The sequence below is a fragment of the Dermochelys coriacea genome, chromosome 2 (assembly GCF_009764565.3).
Source record: "Dermochelys coriacea isolate rDerCor1 chromosome 2, rDerCor1.pri.v4, whole genome shotgun sequence".
Taxonomy (NCBI): domain Eukaryota; kingdom Metazoa; phylum Chordata; order Testudines; family Dermochelyidae; genus Dermochelys; species Dermochelys coriacea.
Window position 1 is genome coordinate 226,831,682 of NC_050069.1, and position 25,091 is coordinate 226,856,772.

A 25,091-nucleotide genomic window follows, 5' to 3' on the forward strand; every position below is an offset into this window, starting at 1 on the left:
TTGCCAATTACAAAATTCCCTCAGCATGGGTACCACTCAAGATTTCAGTCTGTGACTTCCCCTTAATTAGCATCACACAACATCTCCAACAGGAGGAACACAATGCAGGAATTATATTCCCCCCCCACCACAGCTGCCTGATGAGTCATGAGCGATGTTAAACAATTAATTTACACCAATTTTAATTTATAAATTGCTGGATTTTTGCCTGAATTTGATACACTGATGGAAAATTAGAAAATAGGGCACGAGTCAGCAAGAATAAAAACTGTCTGGCTTCCACATTATGAAAAGCTCTGGAAAGAAGTGTGTGTATAACTTGCATGCCTGCATGCAGTCCTCTGGCTCATGAAACACATTTTTGGCTTGATTAGAACAACACTACAATGCAAATAAACACTGAAATTAGAATTTGACCTCATTTATAAATTGTAGCTTTCTAGCTCCTGCTATTCCAGTCCAATGTAGGGCTGCATCCTTTAATCAGGGGATGGAAAAAAAGGAAAAAAAACTCTTAAAGCAGGTTTAAGTAGCTCAGAGTCTCCCAGCCTCTTCACTTTTTAGTCTAAAGTATATTGGACCTCTCCAAGAGTTCAATATAAAGTATTTATTCTACCTTCCCTTTTTATGTCTATACCTAGAACTATATATGCCTAGTACAGTTCTGCCTCAATACTGAAAAGATTATCTTCAGTTACATTTTTCAGTTTATTTTTCTATCCTTTTCTGGTTCTCAACTAAAGTTTGCGTTCACCAAAAAATAAAAAAAACAAAAAAACACTTTTCCCCTTCTTCTCTCCAACCCCAAACCACTCATAGCTTCCATGTCTCACAAAAGCTACAGAAATAGATTTCCATGTGGCATCCACAACCCTATATGGAGGTTCCCCAGCATAGAAGACAGGAATATTCCTAAGAAAAATCTGTTGGGCATTGAGCCAAAGCCTGCTGAAGTCAAGGGAAAGATTCCTATCAACTTAAATGGGCTTTGGATCAGGTCCCAGTAAAGAACATCATACATAATTTGAAGCATGTAGGAAGTCTCATTGAAATCAGGCGAGTGCTCATGCTTCAAGTCTTATACATGACTAAGTGCTTTTGGATAGGGACCTTGGAGCATTAGCATTTCAAGCCAGGCTGTTTGGGGGCTTCTCTATGCTAGAAAGTTTTCCTGCTTTAAACTATATGAATATCAGCTGGGCTGACCGGAGCTGCCAAGGTCCCTTTTCAACCAGGCATTCTGGTCAAAAACCAGACACCTGACAACCCTGCGGGGCCACGAGCAGGTTTCAGGCGGTCCACCAAAATAAACCAAAGAGCAGGGCCGGCGTTAGACTCCCTGGAGCTCAGGACAAAAACCCAACGCCCGAGTCCCGCTGCCTTGGGCTGAAAGCTGAAGCCTGAACAACTTAACTTCGCAGGGCCCCCAGTTGCCTTTCTTGCTACCCTCTAACACTGGGTCTGGCTTTTAATCTACTAGATAGGCAGAAAAATAGTTGTTGTGGCACAGGCTGGCTGTGGAATTTTTAGAGCATGTTGGGAGGGGGGAGTATGATGATCATGTCTATTCACTCTTTTAAAAAATCAGCACTAAATTCACTAAAAAATTGGGGGCAAAATGATTTTAAATATCCGCAGCTAAGTCTCTCAAAACAGACAGACACCGGATGATATAAACATTGGAAATGGGAGTTGTTACCTGCTCCTAAATATCAACATGGTCTCAAGAGCAAACTGTTTAAAAGTAAATAATATCTATTCAAATGATATTTGTTCAAAAATGTTACATATGTCAAACGAATCAATGAATATTATTCTGGCAGCACTACAAATACAGACAATGCAAGTTTCCTCACACTAGCCCATCAATTGGCACCTCACCCATCCTGGGAGGACTGGTTAGGACAGCGTTAAATGCTTATGCAATGATGTTATGGTCTGTTCTGCTGAGACTGATAAGAGTGTCAATTGGGCTGGTGTTCTGATATGCCATTAAGCTTTCTCCCCACCATAGGAACTGCACTGGGACTGTCAAGATATTTCATACAGACCACTGAATAGCTGTATCAGAGCTTGCTACCAACCTGAAGCTTTGTCTACATTGGCTCTTCGTCAACAAAACTTTTGTCGTTCAGGGGTGTTAAAAAAAACAACAAAAACAGATACATACACCCCCCCGAATGACAAAAATTTTACTGAGGAAAAGTACCAGTGTGAACAGTGCCACTGGGGGGGGGGGGAGTGTTTTGTCAGCAAGAGAGCTTTCTCCTCATAGCGTAGCCATGCGTACCCTGAGATAAATCTGAATCAATGACCGGAAGGTAAAAGGTTTCTTCTTTCACCACCAGTCCCTATCTTTGGCACTCACCAACAGAGTAGGCCCATTTAAACAAGGCATGTGCAGCAACTTCTGCAAAGGAGCTTGCGGCAGCCAAGCACAGATACAGAAGCTGTCACCAGGGAGCAGCCAGGGTGGCTGATAAGAAAGAATAGAGGGAGTGGAGCAGAAAGCATCACAGACCTCTGACACGCAGCTAGAAAAGAGTCATCCCTAAGCCCGACAGTCCAGAGGTGGCAGAGAGGGAGGGGGACAAAAACCCAAAGCATACACAGTCAGTTCTTTTAAAAGGTAATTTTTTTTTTTTAATCCACCCTGTTTTTAAGGAGCTTGCTATATTTATCCCTGAACCTACCTCGGCTCTCGCAGTCAAAAAATGCAGAGATGTGTTCTATATGACTATCTTTCAGGGAACATGGTCTCACATAAACAAAAAAAATTAAATCTCTCCTCATCTTAGGTGCTGCTTCACAACAAGCAAAACTTCCCCAACATATTATACCAGTGACAGTCCTCCCGCCCCCTCCCAAACATACATTCTACTTAGTATGTCACTTGTACCCAATAGCAGTTCTCAGACAAGCCAAACCACAGAGACACAGATTTGTTTTATTTAATATGAACTCCACCATTGTAGGGAGGTTTTGATTTTTGAAGTACCAAAGCCACTTCCTACAGGGAACATAACCATATAATTTAAAATCTCAAGCTATTCAGTATAGCATGCTATTGGAAAGAGTGAATGCAATGCAATTAAAAAACAAACCATGAATAATCATTAAACATGAGTGCATACCTTCCCTGATAGCTGTAAATGGAGTTCCTTCCTCCTCTTGTAATCTAATCACCTTCAGCGCCACCAGCTTCCCATTTACCCTGGGGGGCAGGGGCGGGAGAGGGGAAGAAGGAGAGGAAGGAAAAAAAGAGAAACATACACAAAATTAATTAAAAAATGAATATTCCAATAATAGGGCTTATTTCCCATCAGGTCTTATTTAGTTTCTCCCTGTCAATGTCAGTGATTCACTTATGGCACAGTAAGAAACACTTCATAGCCTCCATAATGTCAGCTTTAAATATTCACATTCATGTAATCCAAGAAGTGATCTCAGCTTTCTATGAGTCAGCCTCTGTTTCCTTTCTATCATAGCATTAAACTGGAGGCTTTGTTTAAAGAAAGCATAGCATTGTAAAAATATGGTTTATTTCTTTGATCATTTAATCCAAACAGAACTTCAATCAATAATTCCACATATGGTATACCCATTTTTATATTTATTTTTCTCTTCTCCCTGAATTATGCCCCACAATAATTGCCTTCCAATAGTCATGGAAATTTGAGGTGGAAAATATCTGTTAGGTCATTCTATCCATTTCCCATTAAAGCACGATTATTCCCTAAAGTACATTCTTGAGTGCACTGCCCAGACTAGTTTTTTATTAGGACGACATCCATTTATAAGGTTTTAAATAATGTTCCCCCATGGATCAAGCCTCACAACAGATGTCTGTCTCTTTTCAGTTCTATTCAACTGAAGTAGTTTCCAGTATTTAACATTTAAATGCAATTTCTGCCTAATCTGCCCAGTCTGCTCAGACAGTTTATCCAAGAGAAGGACTCAGATGACCAACACCATCTTCAACAATTTCCTCCTCAAAAGTGTACTCCTGAATTAGGACTTTAAGAGACTCCCTGAACATGAAAAGGATAGTTGGGGGTAGCATTCCTAAAATGGTATGATACAGCTGGCAACAAGGATTATTATTATTATAATTTCTTTATAAAAATATTTAAAAAATTAGAGTTTGCAGCTGAAGAGCCCGGGAGACTGACAGAGCTTTCGTACTCCAGTGGTTGAGGAGGCAACTTATTGCATTGAGCCTTAAAATATGTTGTTCTAAATCTTGCAGCAAGATGATATGGATATTAATCTAGTGATCAATTCAGTTGCTCCCTCAAGCTTTATTTAATATTTAATTACAGGGTTGCTACTGTATTTTTATTCTCCTATTTATTAGTAGAGTATTTAACATTTACATTATAATAGTGCCTAAAAGTGTCAACTAAGCTGGGCCTAGGTGCTAGGTACTGTACAAACATACAAAACTCGACACCTTAAAAAGGCCTAATTTTTCAAAGGGTGAGGTGCTCAGGCCCCTTTAAAGTATCCCAAGTACCCCAGTCACTAGTCACCATTGGAAACTTCATCTGAGAATAAATTAGGGGGTTCCACTTATTAATGTTTGACATTTATTTGCATTTAGATTGTGGTAACAAAATACGCCAAGTGTCTTTTAGAAAGAGAAGACAACAATTAATTATTCAATTGCTAAGAGCTCTTTTACTTTAGTTCATTCTCTTCCTTAAGTGCATATTTTGGGGCAAAAGAAGGTGAATTGTCATCAGTTAACAGTGATAACTGGATGTATTTTCCTCTTCCAGCTGTTCCCACTGAGGCAGTCTTTGCCCTTAGAGTTTAAAATCTGAATACACAAAGGAAAGGTGCAGGAAAAATGTTTCTTCAGGAGGGATTTAAATGAGGAAAGGAAAGTTTTGCAGACCCAGGCCAGGAAAGGTGTTCCATGTCTAGATGGCAATGTGGAGGTCAGCAGGAGAAGCAGACAAATAAGATATTGAGGCTGGCATCACTGGTAGCGTGGAGGAGATGGGGCGGTGGGGGAAATGTAACAAGAGACAAAGACTGGGGTAAATAAGGAGAGGAAGCGTTAGGAAAGCGTTGTGTTATATAGGTTATGCTCTTTTTTAGTCTGAGGTTATTGGTCTTTCTTCTACTTAGTCAATTAATTTTACCACAGACTGGCAATGGAAGTAGAAAAACTATAACATTAATATCGATAGGTTTCAGAGTAGCAGCCGTGTTAGTCGTATTCGCAAAAAGAAAAGGAGTACCCGTGGCACTTTAGAGACTAAAATTTATTAGAGCATAAGCTTTCGTGAGCTACAGCTCACTTCATCGGATGCATTATCATTATCAAAATGCATCCAATGAAGTGAGCAGTAGCTCACGAAAGCTTATGCTCTAATAAATTTGTTAGTCTCTAAACTGCCACAAGTACTCCTTTTCTTTTTATTAATATCGATGACTCTTAGTGTTCTTAATTTGCAATGGATGAGGCAGTTGAGGGGAGAAACGTGGTTATCATTAGCATTTTGTATGATATTTGTCATTTGCTTTGGTAGAGCTCTGGGCAACTATTAATGCTATTGAAATGATTCAACTCATCTTGAATTCTTGGTTGCTCAGGGACTGAAATATCCTGTTTTTGTCCCGAAGATACCAGTCTCTTACCTTTCAAAAAACAATTTTCATCTGATCTGGTTCCAATTAATTATTCAATTGCTAAGAGCTCTTTTACTTTAGTTCATTCTCTTCCTTAAGTGCATATTTTGGGGCAAAAGAAGGTGAATTGTCATCAGTTAACAGTGATAACTGGATGTATTTTCCTCTTCCAGCTGTTCCCACTGAGGCAATCTCAACTTTGTCATGCCTTGTCAGAAGTGCAGATGCGGCTATCACAGAATCCTTACAATCAATACTGAAGAAAACTGTCGTGCTGAAAATTAGCTCCCCAAACTATTAAAATCTGCCCATGCATTTATTTGGAAGATAATCAGATCATACTTTACAATAATACCAGGATGAATGGCTTAATCTTTGTCTTCTACGACTGTGTCTATCATTTATATTATATTCAATATTGGATTAATTATTTATTATTATTATTATGAAAGATAAGTAGGAAATACTGCTAGGTACAGAACCTTTAGGCAACCTGACAATATGACAGTTTTGCTGTATCTTTGGACATCTAGGATTATTTATAAGGCAACTTATGCTCACACTTCTCCCCAATCAAGATAAGGGTATTTCACTTATCTCAGCATCTGCCATCCACATTGCTAATTGCTTCCTGGGTTCCTATTAAGGACAATATTGATTATAAAATATCAATAAAATCAATGGTCTTATTCCTTTCTAAACTAATAGGCTTGCTCTCTCTCCCTCCTCTCCCCCAGCTCCAAAAATTCCTTGAGATAAGCTGCAGAGCTTCTTACCATCTCTAAACATTATTTGAATTAATTCTCATCTACGGTCTTTGTTCACTCTGGCCCTCCTTTTATCTCTAGGAGCTGATGGATAGAATATTTAGACTCGGGAGAATTTTAAAAAGTCTCAATTCAATTCATTTTTGTTTACTGTTTTAAAATTACTAGTTTGGAATTTTATTGTAAACTGTTTCTAGCATGCTTTGCATGAAAGGTGCTAAAGAGCTATGGGTTTATGTAAATGTATATGGCACACAATAAATTGTGCATATTTTAAAACATAAGTGAGCTTCAGACCATTTGAACCAAATGTTTAAAAAATATCCTAATAAAATGTATACGTTACACAACATTTTCCAAAATAGACTGTAATGCCAGCAAGACCCAAATGAATTACATGGAGAAAACATGACTGTTTATGGGAAAATGTCAGATATTAGAAACAATGTAATGCTCTAATCATGCATCATTAACAAAATCTAATACTAATGAATATAAAGCAATTGAAGGCCAATTGGTTTTTCTAGCATAATATGGATAATGCATATCTAGGGAACAAAAGGTAAGAATGGAATACTATATTTTCACAAGTTCTTCAGTTATATTTAAATGTAATACATGTTTTAAATAAAATACCCTTAATGGGTTCAATTTACATAAAATTCACCACTAGGATTTCAATCTGTTTATTTTGTGAGGAATTTTATTGCTGGCTAGAGTTGAAACTTAGTTCAAAGCTCTAGTAAGCACAGACTTTGAAAGACAAATCAGCAGATGGCATCTGTACTGTTCTCTAATTCCTGATATTACTCTCTATCTCGGAAAAAAATAATTATTAAAATTTAACTCACAGATATAGTTATTCATTTACATAGATATAAACTTTTATAAGACCACTAAATCCCTCATATTCAACAAAACATATTCTGTAGTTATAACAGCTTCACAAACAGATGTCCAAAGCCCCACAGAGCTAATAGTCTTAATAAAGCCATGCTCTGCTAGCATTCTGATTTGAAAGGAAACCTGCTATAAAAGGTTTCAGAGTAGCAGCCGTGTTAGTCTGTATTCGCAAAAAGAAAAGGAGTACTTGTGGCACCTTAGAGACTAACAAATTTATTAGGCATAAGCTTTCGTGAGCTACAGCTCACTTCATCGGATGCATTTGGTGGAAAAAACAGAGGAGAGATTTATATACACACACACAGAGAACATGAAACAATGGGTTTATCATACACACTGTAAGGAGAGTGATCACTTAAGATAAGCCATCACCAACAGCAGGGGGGGGAAGGAGGAAAACCTTTCATGGTGACAAGCAGGTGACCCCCCACTGTTCCTCTGATATTCTTGTTAACTGCTGGAATTAGCCTACCTTGCTTGTCACCATGAAAGGTTTTCCTCCTTCCCCCCCCTTCCCCCCCCCCCCCCCCGCTACTGGTGATGGCTTATCTTAAGTGATCACTCTCATTACAGTGTGTATGATAAACCCATTGTTTCATGTTCTCTGTGTGTGTGTGTATATAAATCTCTCCTCTGTTTTTTCCACCAAATGCATCCGATGAAGTGAGCTGTAGCTCACGAAAGCTTATGCTCTAATAAATTTGTTAGTCTCTAAGGTGCCACAAGTACTCCTTTTCTTTCTGCTATAAAAGTAAATCTGTAATCATTTTAGTCACTTCATTTTACTCCACAGAAGAAAATTTGATCTTACATTCAATGAAATATTTCTTTTAATCAAACATTTGAGAAATGTAAATTTCTCAGTGTAAATATGGATTATATATTTCTTCTGCAGAAAAGAGTTACTCATAACTTTACCAGTTCTGCTAACAATGTATTTTTTCCTGTAAGTATTCAATAGCATAAAGTGAACCTGCCAATATATCTTTCCAGCTTCTATGATACTTTTTTTTAATTATTAAAGTGTTGAAGGTAAAACTATGTAGTTATTTTATTTTAAAAAGCAGAAATCAATTAAGTAATAAATTAGGGACTATTTTCTAGAGTGGCTGTTTAGTATGATATGCTTGATAAAAGATTTAAGGCTTCCAAGAGACATGGTAGATTTAGAATATTCATTTTTGCACAACTAAAATATTACAACTGGGACTCTGGAAACAAATCCATCAATTCTTCAAAGAATTCACAGTTTAGGTTCATAGGCAAGAATGCAAAATTTTATAGACCTTGTTTTTGAATAAGAAGCATGAACAGAGTGAAAGAATATTTACCTCCAGATCAACATCCTCCAGCCAAGACAAACTACATTAAGCATAACTAATCATATTTTATAAAAACATATATATGTGCACACATTGTGTGTGTGTGTGTACACACACCTACGTACTCAACCACTCTCTTTTTAACACATGACTATTGAAAGAATATGAATTACTAACAGTTTCTAAGGTTAAGAAAACAGCTCTGTCTGTAGTTTGCTCTGTGCCATACCAGTGAAATGTACCTTATATGTATAGGTCACAATGGTAACTAGGTACTAAGTATTATGTTTAAAGTAAAGATGTCCAATAGACATTAATAGATTTGAAATAGATGTACTATTTGTACAAGTAAAGATTAAATAAAAATCCTCTTCAAAACAGGTACAAAAGTCACTGGTCATAGGGACACCTATGGTTCTAGAAATGGCAAATATTCTATTAATATATTTTTAATGGAGCATGCACAGAGATAAAGAACAAATTTGTTCCTGAAAGTAAAGTCCATGGGTTAGGTACTCTCTTCCCATTGTCTGAGCAGAGGGAAGGAAAGCAGCATGAAACTGGGACAGATAGCATAGGAAAGAACAGAAGGCGCGTTCCTTGCCATGCTTTTATCTCCCTTGGGAGCCTGCAGAAACCACTCTGTAGGTCTGAAGGGTCTCAGAGCACATCTGGTAGTGTGGCTGTAGAAGGGTGACATCTTTTATAATTTTGTAGTTTGAAATCTCATTTGATCTCCTATTGGAAGGTATTGTGTCATTCTCAAAAGAAAAACACACTGGTGCACAATGACATCTAATTTGGGAACTCTATAAGGCATGTCTACACTTACGGCGGCGTGTCATTAAACACACAGCTAGCACAGGTATAAACAGCAGTGTAGATGGTGAGACACCGCTTAGGCGAGTAGACTGGAATGCCCTACATGTCTGAACCTTACGGTATGTACCCTACATGGCTCTGTCCACCTTGCCGCAGCCTTTCACTGCTGCACACCACAGTGTCAAGAGTGGATGCAACCGGCTTTCACCGTTTTTTGCCCATACTCTACAATCTGCTGCCAGTGTAGACAAGGCTTTAGTGTTTATTCTGTCCCACAAACATGCACATATTTCCTATTACCATTAGATCATCATTATTATTTTTATTACTATGATACAATACACCTGGTTTCTGTCCCAGCTCTACCACTGACTCACAGCGTGACTTTGGGCAAGTCAATCATTCGGTGCCTCGGTTTCCTCACCTGTACAATGGGGATAATAATGCTTATCCACTTTTGTCAAGTGCTGCGCGAGTTACAGATGAAAAGTGCTCATTATTATCAATACATAGAAATACAGTATACACAGTATGCCAGTTGCCATTGTATCTAGATGCTTATACACACAGATACACACACGCACTATCTAGCTACATATACATAAACACACACTCTTACTATTTGTTTCAGCAATGCATTTGGATTTTGAGAAATTGATTATAGGAATGAAGACTAATGTATACATTCACTGCGATTCTTTTATCCTTCACTTAGAATCCTTAATTCTGGACAATTCTTAAAGCTTTTAAACAGTATGTGTAACTTCTGTCAATGCTTAGCACTTCGTTAAGTGTCAAACTCTCCATCGCTTGGCATTTTAAATTAAAATATTTTAAAAAAATTTGCTCTAGTTCAGCTAAAAGTCATTGTGATTTGATAAAGTATTTATTTATATTGGTACACAGGCTTAAAAAAGGGCATCTATCCATATGTTCTAGGAACCCTTGATATAACTTAAAAACATGTCACAGATAATATCCTATGGGTAGCAGTACAATTTAATATAACCCCCACCACCACCAGTTCGCACTATGCAGGAAGTCAGACTAGATTACTGTAATGGTAACATCTGGCCTTAAAATCCATAAATCTATATTAATTTCACAACTACCTGGTTGGGTAAATAGAAAGGTCCCTGCTTCATTTACAGCAGGTTACTAGTTTTGTGTAAGCTACAGGAAAAAGTGGCTCGGAATATATTTAAATCACAGAGGGAAAGGTTCAAAACTAATTAGTTCCATGGAACCAAAACAGTGAGAGTTTTACAAAAGCATGAACCACAGAAGATCTTCTTAACCCTGTTAAGAAGTTAGTTATCAAGAGAGTTATCAAAGAGTTATCAAAGTGTGAGCAGGGTCTGAAGGAGCTCTCCCCTGACATCGAGAGATGAACTGGAGGGAAAAGACTTCAGGATCAGACAGTATTGGCATAAACACACCTACTCTACCTAGGTATTCAGACGACAGGTTGTGTTGCCAAAGTGATACATTTTGACTATGTTGGGTAACAATACGGTTTGGTATTGACTGCAGGGGCAATGAAATGTATGAGTAAAAGGGGAGCAGAACCATGCTCAGCATGTCCTGATTGAGGGGTTAGTACTCAACTGAACTGTACTCGCTAAGCAGAGGTTAGGGATGCCAAAGCCCAGTAAAAAGAGAGAAAGACAGTGAACACGTGTTCATACCTGAGGTGTGGGCTCTGCTTAAGAGTCCTAGACAACATTTGACCTGCAACAAAGACAACTGAGTCATTGTTTTGCTAAGTGATCACTAGAGCTGAAATCTCTGATAATCAGGTCTCACTGTTGAGCCTTGGATCTGCTGCAGGTAAGTGTTGCTGTAAAGAAGGCAGCCCAGCCTGCACCAACAGTGAGACCCCCACAGAAAGCACCGAAAACTGGGTTAAGTGGCGGAATCTCAGCATGTGGCATTGCATAGAATTGCTGGTGGCAGCAGAGAAGCAACAGCAGCACCACCACCACCAGAGTGAACGATGGTGGCAGACTGAATGGTGGCAGCGGCAGCCAGTGACTATCTAATCAGGTGGTGACAGCAGAGTGAACGACAACAACTCTGAGTCAGCTGAAGAAGCGTCAGCAGCAGCTGAGTCATTGCTGGATACTTCCCCCTTCTCTCCCCAACCCCCCACCCCAAAGAGTGGGAGGTGACCCCAAATGAACACACCTGTAAACTCTGGGTCTTTGCTGACCAAGGACAGCCAACTGTCAGTAGGGTGCAGTGGAGGGATAGGAGAGTGATGTGATTTGTTAAAGGGACATTTATTTGTTGGACTTTCCCATCACAAGATGGGAAACTGAGGCAAAGGACACTGCCTACCACATTATGGGGTCGGGTTGGCTTATGAACGCCTGTTTTTTGATTGGTTGTGGTGTTTTCCCAAACTAAGGCTTGGTTCCCTTTCCCTTTTAATAAAAGTTCTCAAACTCTCAGATTTGAGAGTGGGGAAGGATTGCCTTTTGGAGGCACGCAGGGATGGTGTTAAGTTTTCCAGATTACTGGTTGGGCACTCAAGTTGGTTCTGTGTTGTAATGTTCAAAGGAACCCCTAGATGTTGAACCTGGCCTTTGCTTCTGCCAACTTCACCTGGCAGAAGGGATACCTGATCAACATGGTGAACACTCCAAATACAAAAAGGAAGCTAAAAGGAACAAGCCATGAAAAGTGAGTTGAAGATGTGTAAATTAAGCTGCTGCAAGTAAAAGACACACTGGGGAGCATGTCATAATGATACAGAATACTGCATTGGTACAGTGAAAATTATACCTTGTGTAGCTGCGGATCAAACCTGTGGTTAGCTGAGAAGAATGACAGGAAAGACACGGCATGCCCAGCAGGCTGCCAAAGCCCACAGGAATTGCAACACCACACACATAAGAGAGCCAGCAAAAACCTACAAGAGCCACAGCTAAGAAAGCAGCCTGGGAGGAAAAAGGATGATGTGAATTCAGCAGATGCACAAGGAAAAATATGAGCTCAAAAATAAGAGCAAGTAACCCCAACAATCACCTGTAAGGGACTATGACACCACAAAATTGAAAAGCAGACTATGAATATCCATGTGCATAGGGAAGATGTACTATTTGAGTGCCACAGTCCCCCAGAACATATGAAAAAATAATCATAGCCAGCTAGTTGTTCATAAAGGGTATTGGGATATAGTGAGACACAAACAAATATAGAAAATGGTTAAGCCATGTGTTGACTGTATAAGCCGGGGTGGCCAAACCATGGCTCGCAAGCTGCATGCAGCTCTTTTACAGTTAAGGTACAGCTTGCTGAGCCCCCCATGCTGCCCCATTCTCCACCTACCAGAGTGCGGGGGGGGAGGGACTTTCAGGGCTTCTGCCCTGCAGCAGAGTGGTGGGGCTAGGGGCTTCTGCCAGAGATGACTGGTGCCTGGGGGGGGGGGGCACAATTTAAAGGTTCAGCCCTCCCCAAAGCTTGAGTCACACCCTCCTCTTACCCTCAGCGGCCCCTCCCTGCAGCTCCCAGGTGTTTGCTGCTACTTCTCCCCAGAGCCACAGCTCCTAGATTGCTGGCTCCAGCAGTTGCGGTGCAGGGAGAGGGCCCGGCAACACCAAGTGGCAAAAATCAGGGGGCGGATGTGACCCCACTTGCCCCCCTTACACATTGCCTCTGGTTTCTGCCCAGTGGTGGTGGGGGGGGTCTTGGGGTTTTATCCCAGTGGGGCACGCCTGCCTGGGCACGGCTCTTGAATTTCTGAAGATCATCATGTGCGGCTTGCAGGGTCAATAAGCTTGACCGCCCCTGATACAAGCGTCCCTCATTGTCATACGGCCTTAAAATCACTTGGAAATTGCAGCTACTGCAGAATAAGATGGCTGGCCTATTTGAGTGGTATTTCACACAGATGCATGCTTCAAATTCGCCACTTGCTCCCAGCTGATTCCCAGGTGAAGATTAGAAGGTATTGGCTTTGACCTATTAAGACCAAAAATGGCCTGGCTACCCAAGAGACTGCCCCTCTCCTCATATTAGATACTGAAGCTGTTGTGATCAGCTGTGGAACTCAAGCTCTCAGTCCCCAGTTCAAATAAGGAACAGCAAGGGTCCTTGACTCTAGAACTTACTCCCCTTATCCTGACTCAGATCTATTAACTTTAATGACACTCTACAAGGCCTATTTATTCCCCAAGGTTTTCCCCTCACACAGTTAACGGTGTTGTGCACCACAACTGGATTTAGGATAGATTTGCCCCATCTTGGTTTAGGAGGAGGAATTTTATGGTGAGCGTGTTGGGGAGGATTTTGTGGATTGAACTGTTAAGAGTTCTATGTTTTTATAACATTTTACGTGTACATGGAGGTATAGACAGATGTCCTTTTAGTAAAGTGAATTAAATAGTAGCAACAAGCAACAGCAAGCGTAGAGGATAGAGATACAGAAGCCACAGGCATGCCAGTGGGATTCTTCACAAAGCACATCCAGGGATGTGCGGCAAGACAGCAAACTGCAGATGCAGATCATGTTGCTCTGAGACTTGTTTTTGAATCCCCCACTGAGTACATGAAGGGTGACTGCACAGCAGAGAAGGAAAACCCACAGCAGTCACAAGTATGCCAATAGAGAGAGCAAAGTAAGGCTACTCCTACCCAAATCCTCTAAGTATTTTCTGCAGAACGGGCAACATACCTAACCATCTACCTTTCAAGAAGCTTGATTGGGGCACTTTTCAATCCACTGCTCCTAGGTCATTTATAGCTCTGGAGTGTTGCACCAGAATGCCTGTCACTGGTTTAGTACGATCCCATTTACCCACCCCAACAAATTGTGTATCTACCCCAGAGTGGAGAAGAGTCAATAGTAGAAAGAACAGAGCCACATTTTCAAAAGTAAGATGGCCTCTTCTAAAATTTCCATGTATGTAGATTACAAAGGAAGATATCGGAGAAAGCATTTGTTGTGCTAATCTATTTTCAGTCAAATACAATCAAACAGTAATATTTTCAAAAAGTACCTATGCTTCTTCAGTGGCTTAAGTCAAACTGACAGTCAATGGGCCTTAAGCACTTGTGGCTGATTAGAAGCAAAACTGACAAATGATCACAAAATTAGTCACACAGAAACAAGATGACACCTGCATCATTCTTCTATGGTATTATCAGATCTATTAGCCTTATATCACAGGCTGTTTTTAGCAACATTTAACTCAGAGTGGGATGCTAGATTCCAGCCAACATGTGGGTTAAGCAGGCTTCCAGACAGGACTTTATACAGCAAATAATAAGTAAATCATCAGTAGAGACAAAAAGTAAGTGGTGAACGTGCAGGACAGGAATCTCCAGCTCTGAGTGTGAAGACTAACATATGAACTCAGCGAAATATATTGACCTATTTCTACAAAAGCCAGTGGCGCAACAAATGGCTGTTCTGCTATTTCTACAGAAAATAATTACCCTCCCAAGCAGGTAGGTATGTCAACCAGTTTAATAGCAAGCTAGCTTGTGCGTCTGTCTCCTCTATTCCTAAAACAATACCTTACAGCTGCTTCACAATCCTTTGAGGCCTTGGATCAACAGTATCTAGTTTAAGGAAGGAGATATCAGTCATCCAACTAGCCCTTAACCTAATTTTGCTGAGTTACTGCCCTATCTCTGTGAAGTAATGTGTTTTAGCAGGAAGGTAAGGTTGGGCCTCACTGAGCCTCCTGTAAATTCCATGTTACAAATATGGGCACAGCTTTCCCTAGTTGCCGATTTAGTATGCATGCTACCACAAATTTTAGTGAAGGGATGGTATTAGCGCTCTTATACAGTATGTATATTTGCAGATTGTGAGCTTGGCCTTTGCTTTTTTATTATTAAATTCCCCTCACCATTTTAGAATCAGGACAAGAATTTAAAGGGGGAAAAGGAGGTAATTTTAACAAGCAATATAGGGAAACCTGGAAAGTGTAAAATACTCTAGAGGCAAAAGTTGGGGAAAAAATTAATGCCTAAAACTAGGCTCAAGCCCATATTTAATTAAATAACTGACCTAATTTTCAGCTATGCTGTGCTTCCAGCAACTCCCATTGAAGTTTACAGATGAGGGTCAGGGAGCTGCTGAGTGCCCTGCACTTTGTGAATCCAAAACTTATACTAAAGATCAAAATTAGTGAAGGGCTTTACCTCTGAAAAGGCAAAACACGACAATTAAGGAACTTGATAAGCCAAACAAACCACACTGCTTCAGCCAATCTCTTAACACAGGGTCAGAGGCTACTAAATTCACTACAATCTGAGCAAATTTTCTCCATATAAGAAGGAATTTGTCCCAGAAAGTTGAGTTTTTTAAAAAAATTCTAAGGTTGACTTAAATCAGAGCTGCAGGAGGCTGGAAACAAAGTTGTCTCAGGAATCTTATGTTGGGCTCCTCTTTTGTCAGTTTTCAGAGTAGCAGCCGTGTTAGTCTGTATTCGCAAAAAGAAAAGGAGTACTTGTGGCACCTTAGAGACTAACAAATTTATTAGAGCATAAGCTTTTGTGAGCTACAGCTCACTTCATCGGATGCATTTGGTGGAAAAAACAGAGGGGAGATTGAAATACACACACAGAGAACATGAAACAATGGCTTTTATCATACACACTCTAAGGAGAGTGATCACTTAAGATAAGCCATCACCAGCAGCAGGGGGGGGGGGGGAAGGGAGGAAAACCTTTCATGGTGACAAGCAAGGTAGGCTATTTCCAGCAGTTAACAAGAATATCTGAGGAACAGCGGGGGGTGCGGTGGTGGGAGAAATAACAGGGGGAAATAGTTTTACTTTGTGTAATGACTCATCCATTCCCAGTCTCTATTCAAGCCTAAGTTAATTGTATCCAGTTTGCAAATTAATTCCAATTCAGCAGTCTCTCGTTGGAGTCTGTTTTTGAAGCTTTTTTGCTGAAGGATAGCCACCCTCAGCTCTGTAATCGAGTGACCAGAGAGATTGAAGTGTTCTCCAACTGGTTTTTGAACATTATAATTCTTGACGTCTGATTTGTGTCCATTCATTCTTTTACGTAGAGACTGTCCAGTTTGACCAATGTACATGGCAGAGGGGCATTGCTGGCACATGATGGCATATATCACATTGGTAGATGTGCAGGTGAACAAACCCCTGATAGTGTGGCTGATGTGATTAGGCCCTATGATGGTGTCCCCTGAATAGATATGTGGACAGAGTTGGCAACGGGCTTTGTTGCAAGGATAGGTTCCTGGGTTAGTGCTTCTGTTGTGTGGTGTGTAGTTGCTGGTGAGTATTTGCTTCAGATTGGGGGGCTGTCTGTAAGCAAAGACTGGCCTGTCTCCTAAGATCTGTGAGAGTGATGGGTCGTCCTTCAGGATAGGTTGTAGATCCTTGATGATGCGTTGGAGAGGTTTTAGTTGGGGGCTGAAGGTGATGGCTAGTGGCGTTCTGTTATTTTCTTTGTTGGGTCTGTCCTGTAGTAGGTGACTTCTGGGTACTCTTCTGGCTCTGTCAATCTGTTTCTTCACTTCAGCAGGTGGGTATTGTAGTTGTAGGAATGCATGAGAGAGATCTTGTAGGTGTTTGTCTCTGTCTGAGGGGTTGGAGCAAATGCGGTTATATCGTAGAGCTTGGCTGTAGACAATGGATCCTGTGGTATGATCTGGATGAAAGCTAGAGGCATGTAGGTAGGAATAGCGGTCAGTAGGTTTCCGATATAGGGTGGTGTTTATGTGACCATCGCTTATTAGCACCATAGTGTCCAGGAAGTGGATCTCTTGTGTGAATTGATCCAGGCTGAGGTTGATGGTGGGATGGAAATTGTTGAAATCATGGTGGAATTCCTCAAGGGCTTCTTTTCCATGGGTCTAGATGATGAAGATGTCATCAATGTAGTGCAAGTAGAGTAGGGGCATTAGGAGACGAGAGCTGAGGAAGCGTTGTTCTAAGTCAGCCATAAAAATGTTGGCATACTGTGGGGCCATGCGGGTACCCATCGCAGTGCCGCTGACTTGAAGGTATACATTGTCCCCAAATGTGAAATAGTTATGGGTGAGGACAAAGTCACAAAGTTCAGCCACCAGGTTAGCCGTGACAGTATCGGGGATACTGTTCCTGACGGCTTGTAGTCCATCTTTGTGTGGAATGTTGGTGTAGAGGGCTTCTACATCCATAGTGGCTAGGATGGTGTTTTTAGGAAGATCACCAATGGACTGTAATTTCCTCAGGAAGTCAGTGGTGTCTCGAAGATAGCTGGGAGTGCTGGTAACGAAGGGCCTGAGGAGGGAGTCTACATAGCCAGACAATCCTGCTGTCAGGGTGCCAATGCCTGAGATGATGGGGCATCCAGGATTTCCAGGTTTATGGATCTTGGGTAGCAGATAGAATACCCCAGGTCGTGGTTCTAGGGGTGTGTCTGTGAAGATTTGTTCTTGTGCTTTTTCAGGGAGTTTCTTGAGCAAATGCTGTAGTTTCTTTTGGTAACTCTCAGTGGGATCAGAGGGTAATGGAATGTAGAAAGTGGTGTTGGAGAGCTGCCTAGTAGCCTCTTGTTCATATTCCGACCTATTCATGATGAAGACAGCACCTCCTTTGTCAGCCTTTTTGATTATGATGTCAGAGTTCTTTCTGAGGCTGTGGATGGCATTGTGTTCTGCATGGCTGAGGTTATGGGGCAAGCAATGCTGCTTTTCCACAATTTCAGCTCGTGCACGTCGGCGGAAGCACTCTACGTAGAAGTTCAGGCTGCTGTTTCGACCTTCAGGAGGAGTCCACCCAGAATCCTTCTTTAACTGGATACTCTCATAAAGAACCAACCTTCCACACAAAATTCCTCGTGGCTGGACTTTACAAAAACTAGACAAGCCATTTACAACACACACTTTGCTTCTCTACAAAAGAAAAAGGACACAGCTATCTAAACTACTACAGGCCACAAGGGGCCACAACAGTGGTTCCCGTAACCCACCCAGCAATATTGTTAATCTATCCAGCTATACTCTTAGCTTAACATCACTCGATTACAGACCTAAGAGTGGCTATCCTTCAACAAAAAAGCTTCAAAAACAGACTCCAATGAGAGACTGCTGAATTGGAATTAATTTGCAAACTGGATACAATTAACTTAGGCTTGAATAGAGACTGGGAATGGATCAGTCATTACACAAAGTAAAACTATTTCCCCATGGTATTTCTCCCCCCCACCGCACCCCCCACTGTTCCTCAGATATTCTTGTTAACTGCTGGAAATAGCCTACCTTGCTTGTCACCATGAAAGGTTTTCCTCCTTCCCTCCCCTCCCCCCCCCCCCCCCCCCGCTGCTGGTGATGGCTTATCTTAAGTGATCACTCTCCTTACAGTTTTCAGTATATGTCATAAATATAAAGGGAAGGGTAAACACCTTTAAAATCCCTCCTGGCCAGAGGAAAAATCCTTTCACCTGTAAAGGGTTAAGAAGCTAGGATAACCTCGCTGGCACCTGACCACAATGACCAATGAGGAGACAAGATACTTTCAAAGCTGGAGGGAGGGAAAAACAAAGGGTCTGTCTGTGTGATGCTTTTGCCAGGGACAGATCAGGAATGGAGTCTTAGAATTTAGTAAGTAATCTAGCTAGATATGCGTTAGATTATGATTTCTTTAAATGGCTGAGAAATTAGACTGTGCTCAATAGAATGAATATTTTTGTCTTTGTGTCTTTCTTGTAACTTAAGGTTTTGCCTAGAGAGTTCTCTGTGTTTTGAATCTAATTACCCTGTAAGGTATTTACCCTCCTGATTTTACAGAGGTGATTCTTTTTACCTTTTCTTATATTAAAATTCTTCTTGTAAGAAACAATGCTTTTTTCATTGTTCTTAAGATCCAAGGGTTTGGGTCTGTGGTCACCTATGCAAATTGGTGAGGATTTTTATCAAGCCTTCCCCAGGCAGGGGGGTGCAAGGTTTTGGTGAGGATTTTGGGGGGGGGGAAAGAGGTTTCCAAAGAACTCTCTTTAAAAAAAAAAACCCGGACGTTTGGTGGTGACAGTGGAAGTCCAAGGGCAAAGGGTAAAATAGCTTGTACCTTGGGGAAGTTTTAATCTAAGCTGGTAAAAGTAAGCTTAGGAGGTTTTCACGCAGGTCCCCACATCTGTACTCTAGAGTAACAAACCCAATTTTTCTAGGTCATGTTTTCTAGACCTTTAATCAGTTTTGTTTCCCTTCTCTGGGCTTTCTTCAATTTGTCCGTATCTTTCCTGAAATGTGGCACCCAGAACTGGACACAATAGTCCAGTTGAGGCCTAATCGGCACAGAATAGAGTGAAAGAATTAATTTGTGTATCTTGCTTACAACATGTCCGCTAATACATCCCAGAATGATGTTTGTTTTTTTGCAACAGTGTTACACTGTTGACTCCTATTTAGCTTGTGATCCACTATGATTCCCCACATCCCTTTTTGCAATCCTCCTGCCTAGGCAGTCATTTCCCATTTTGTATGTGTGTAACTGATTATTCCTTCCTAAGTGGAGTACCTTGCATTTATACTTATTGAAGTTCATCCTATTTACTTCAGCCTATTTCTCCAGAGTATCCAGATCATTTTGAATTTTAATCCTATCTTCCAAAGCACTTGCAATCCCTCCCAGTTTGATATTGTCCACAAACTGTATAAGTGTACCCTTATGCCATTATTTAAGTCACTAATGAAAATACAGTATTGTTGGGATTATGTTTACCAATGTGCATTACTTTGCATTTATCAACATTGAATTTCACTGCCATTTTATTTCTCGGTCACCCAGTTTTGTGAGATCTCTTTGTAACTCTGCAGTCTACTTTGAATTTAACTATTTTGAGTAATTTTGTATTGTCTACAGACTTTGCCACCTCACTGTTTACCCCTTTTTCCAGATCATTTATGAATATCTTAAACAGCACTGGTCCCAGTACAGATTCTTGGGAGATCCTGTTATTTATCTCTTTCCATTGTGAAAGCTAATCATTTATACCTATTTTTGTTTCCTGACTTTTGAACAGTTATTGATCCATGTGAGGACCTTCCCTCTTATTCCATGAGAGCTTACTTTGCTTAAGAACCTATGATGAGCGAACTTGTCAAAGGCCTTCTGAAAGTCCAAGTATACTATATCTACTGGATCACCCTTGCCTACATGTGTGTTGATGCCCTCAGTGAATGCTAATAGATTGATGAAGCATGATTTCCCATTACAAAAGCCATGTTGCCTCTTCCCCAACATACCGTGTCATCTATGCATCTGATAATTCTATTCTTTACTGTAGTTTCAACCAGTTTGTCTTGTACTGAAGTTAGGCTTACTGGCCTGTTATGCCAGGATTGCCTCTGAAGCCCTTTTTAAAAATCAGCATCACATTGGCTATCCGCCAGTCATTTGGCACAGAAGCTTATTTAAGCCGAAGGTTACGTACTACAATTAGCGTTCTGCAATTTCATATGCGAGTTCCTTCAGAATTCTTATGTGAATACCATCCGGTCCTCGTGATTGATCACTGCTTAATTTATCAATTTGTTCCAAAACCTCCCCTACTGACGCCTCAGTCTGGGACAGTTCCTCAGATATGTCACATGGAAAGAATGGCTTAGATGTGGGAATTGCCTTCACATCCTTTGCAGTGAAGACCAATGCATAGAATTCATTTAGCTTCTCCACAATGACCTCGTCTTCCTTGGATGCTCCTTTAGCACCTTGATCATGGTCCCACTGATTGTTTAGCAGTCTTCCCACTTCTGATGGACTTACAAAAAAAATTTTTTTTCCCTATTAATTTTTAAGTCTCTTGCTAGTTGCTCTTGAAATTCTTTTTTGGCCTTCCTGTTACACTTGACTTGCCAGAGTTTATGCTCCTTTCTATTTTCCTCATTAGGATTTGACTTCCAATTTTTAAAAGAGGTCTTTTTGCCCCTAATTGCCTCTTTTACTAGGTTTAGCCATGGTGCTGGTGGTGGGCTTTGGGTCCTTTTATTGTTTTTTTAATAGTGTTTATTAATTATTAATTATTATTATTATGGTGTTTTTAAAAAGTTGCCATGTAGCTTGCAGACATTTCACTCTTGTGATAGTTTCTTTTAATTTCTGTTTAACTAGACTCCTCATTTTTTGTGCAATTCCCTTTGTTGAAGTTAAATGCTAGTGTAGTGGGTTTCTTTGGTATTTTCCTCCCTTACAAGGATTTTACATTTAATCACACTATGGTCACTGTTACTTAGTGGTTCAGCTATATTCACCTCGTGAACTTGATCTTGTGCTCCACGTATGACTAAATCAAAAATTTCTTCTCCCCTTGTGGATTTCATGACTAGCTGCTTCAAGAAGCAGTCAATGTGTCTAGAAATTTTATCTCTGCCTCTCAGCCTGAGGTGACATGTTCTCAAGCAATCTGGGTATAACCAAAATCCCCATTATTGTTGGGTTTTCTGGGTTTGTACCCTCTCTAATCTCCCTGAGTATTTCACAGTCATGGTCACCATCCTGGTCAGGTAGTCAGTACTATATTCCTATTATACTTTTATGATTCAACCACAGAGATTCTACGGTACAGTTTGATTCATTTAAGGTTTTTACTATATTTGACTGTATGCTTTCTTTCACATATAGTGGCACTCCCCCTACAGCACAATATACTCTGTCATTCCTATAGATTTCGTACCCTGGTATTATTGTGTCCCATTGATCATCATCTTTCAACCATGTTTCTGTCATGCCTATTATATTAATAACCTCCTTTTATACCAGCCACTCAAGTTTCAGTATCTTGAACCAGATGTGCTCCATTGTCAGTTTTTTGGATTACCCAAAGACCAAACTGGGTCAGACCAATGTCCCATCTACCCCAGTATCCTGCCTCAAACAGTAACCAGTAGCAGAGCTTCAGGGGAAGTGTACAGAACACAGCAGCTGAAATGATCCACCCATCTTCCCCTCCAGATTTCTGGCAGTTGGAGGTATAGGGTTGCCACAAACTTCGGGTTGTATCCTTGACCATCTTGACTAATAGTTAGGGCCCTACAAAATTCATGGCTCACTTTGATCAATTTCACGGCCACAAGGTCTTAAAATTAGTCAATTTCACGATTTCAGATGTTTATATCTGAAATGTCATGGTGTAGTAACCATGGGGACCCTGATCCAAAAGGGGATCATGGGGGGGTCCTAAAGCTCTTGTAAGTGGGTTGCAGGATTGCCATACTCACTTCTATGCTGCTTCAGAGCCCAGCTGCGGAGTTTCCTGCAGCTGGAAGTAGGTCCGATCTCCCCAGTGCTGCTTGGAGTGCCACAGCCAGGGGTTCTTAGCTGCTAATCAGGGCCAAGGGCCTCGGACAATTTGAAAAATGGGTGCCCCAGCCATGGCAGGAGTTACAGGGTGGAAGCCCCGATCCCTGGCTGGAGCCATGGGGTGGAGGGGAAGGGCCAGCAGCCCCAAGCCAGGCCCCGAGACTGAGCAGGAGCTCCAGGGGCTGGAGCTGCAGCGGGTGGCAGCCCCAGCCCAGGTCTCTGAGCCCAGGCAGGAGCCGCAGAGGGGTGGAAGCTGGAGTCCAGGTCCCCGCAACCCCAGCAGGAGCCACCGGGGGGGGGGGGGGGGGGGGGGGGGGGGGAAAAGGGAGGCAGCAGCCCCAAGCTCGAATGCCCAGAGTCCAGGCAGGAGCTGCAGGGGGTGGAAGACCCAAGCCTTGGCAGGAGCATGGGCACCTCCCAGCCCTGGCAGGAGCCATGGGGGGCGAAGCAGCAGCCCGGGCATAAGCCAGGTGGGAGAGAGAACGGTAGCCCCAGAGCTCAGGCACCTGGCAGGAGTTGTGTGTGGGCAGGGGTGGAAGCCCTGGAACTAGAGTGCCCCAAGCTCTGGCAAGAGCAACTGGGGAAGCAGTCCGGAGCCCAGTTCTGGGGCTGCTGAAGCATAGGGTGGTACACACTCACTTCTGTGCTGCCTGTGGGGGAAGGTCTGATCTCTCCCCGTAACAGCTGCACAGGGAAAGGATAAGTCCTGTCTCTTCCCAGCCCAGCTGATATTGTGGAGATCAGATTTCACAGAGAAGGTCTTATTTCACGGGCCATGACATGTTTTTCATGACTGTGAAATTGGTATGGCCCTACTGACCTATCCTCCATGAACTTATCTAGTCCTTTTTCTTGAACTGGAGCTTTAAAAAGTTCATCTCTCTAATAGGCATAAACAGATTCACTTTACACCCCATACAGAAATTTAAAATTGGCACTGGGACAGGATCCCCAACACCTTTTATGTGAATATGTGAAACAGTGCGACGTGATACACAGATGAAAAAGTAAGCAGGCTTCATTTCTAATGGAACAACACTGGATTTTGAAATGAAACAACAGATGGGAAGCTGATTCTTCACAGATTTTAAAAGGTCCATGAGCTACTGCACTGCTTTTTTTAAACCATGGAATGGAACAAACTTGAATTAGGGGTGTATAAGTGGGATGTGAATATATCACTAAGTCAATTTGTTGTTCAATCCATAGAGCACCAAGTTACTGGAGCAGGAATCATTATGGATTGTCCTCTAGCAAGAGACTAGAACTGGAACATAAAGAAAAGCACAAATAAGTTTGTTTACACTTGCAGGAGATAATGCTGCCTGCTTCTTGTTTACAATGTCACCTGAAAGTGAGAACAGGCGTTCGCATGGCACTGTTGTAACCAGCGTCACAAGCTATTTACATGCCAGATGCGCTAAAGATTCATATGTCCTTTCATGCTTCAACCACCATTCCAAGGTACATGCGCCCATGCTGATAACGGATAGTGCTCAATAACAACCCAAAGCAGTTCAGACCAATGCATGTTCACTTTCATCATCCGAGTCAGATGCCACCAGCAGAAGGTTGATTCTTTTTTTCTTTTTTTTTTTTGGTGGTTTTCACATCGAAGTGTTGCTCTTTTAAGACTTCTGAAAACATGCTCCATACCTTGTCTCTCTCAGATTTTGGAACATACTTCAGATTCTTAAATCTTGGATCGAGTGCTGTAGCTATCTTTAGAAATCTCACACTGGTACCTTCTTTGCGTTTTGCCAAATCTGCAGTGAAAGTATTCTTAAAACGAACATGTGCTGGGTCATCATCCGAGACTGATATAACATGATATATATGGCAGAATGCGGATAAAGCACAGCAGGAGACGTACAATTCTCCCCCAAGGAGTTCAGTCAAAAATGTAATTAACACATTTTTTTAACAAGCGTTATCAGCATGGAAACATGTCCTCTGGAATGATGGCCGAAGCATGAAGGGACATACAAATGTTTAGCATATCTGCATTACAGTGTTTATCATTTTAACAGTGCGGATATCTATAGTAAAAATAATATAAAGTGAGTACTGTACACTTTGTATTCTATATTGTAACTGAAATATATTTGAAAATGTAGAAAAATATGCAAAATATTTCTTTTCAATTGGTATTCTATTGTTTAAACTGATTAATTTTTTTTTAATCGCAATGAATTTTTTTAATCATGATTAATTTTTTTGAGTTAATCATGTGATTTAACTGCAATTAATCAACAGCCCTATTATTAACAAGTTCAGTTTAAAATTCATGATGCTGATTCTGGAATTCAAATCTATTACTAATTTGCTGTTGATTACAATGGAGAAGCCATGAAGATTTGTTAAAAGTC

General features: G+C 41.1%; 1 protein-coding gene across 6 annotated transcripts in view; it reads right to left on the reverse strand.

Annotated features, from left to right (window-relative positions):
- Positions 1–25,091, reverse strand: part of CDK14 (cyclin dependent kinase 14) — a 512,169-nt gene that overhangs the window by 310,123 nt on the left and 176,955 nt on the right. For all 6 annotated transcript variants that reach the window (XM_038392686.2, XM_043509345.1, XM_038392687.2 and 3 more), the window contains one exon: positions 3,135–3,214. In XM_038392686.2, coding sequence (XP_038248614.1) covers positions 3,135–3,214 — 80 coding nt within the window. The remainder of the gene's footprint in view (positions 1–3,134; positions 3,215–25,091) is intronic.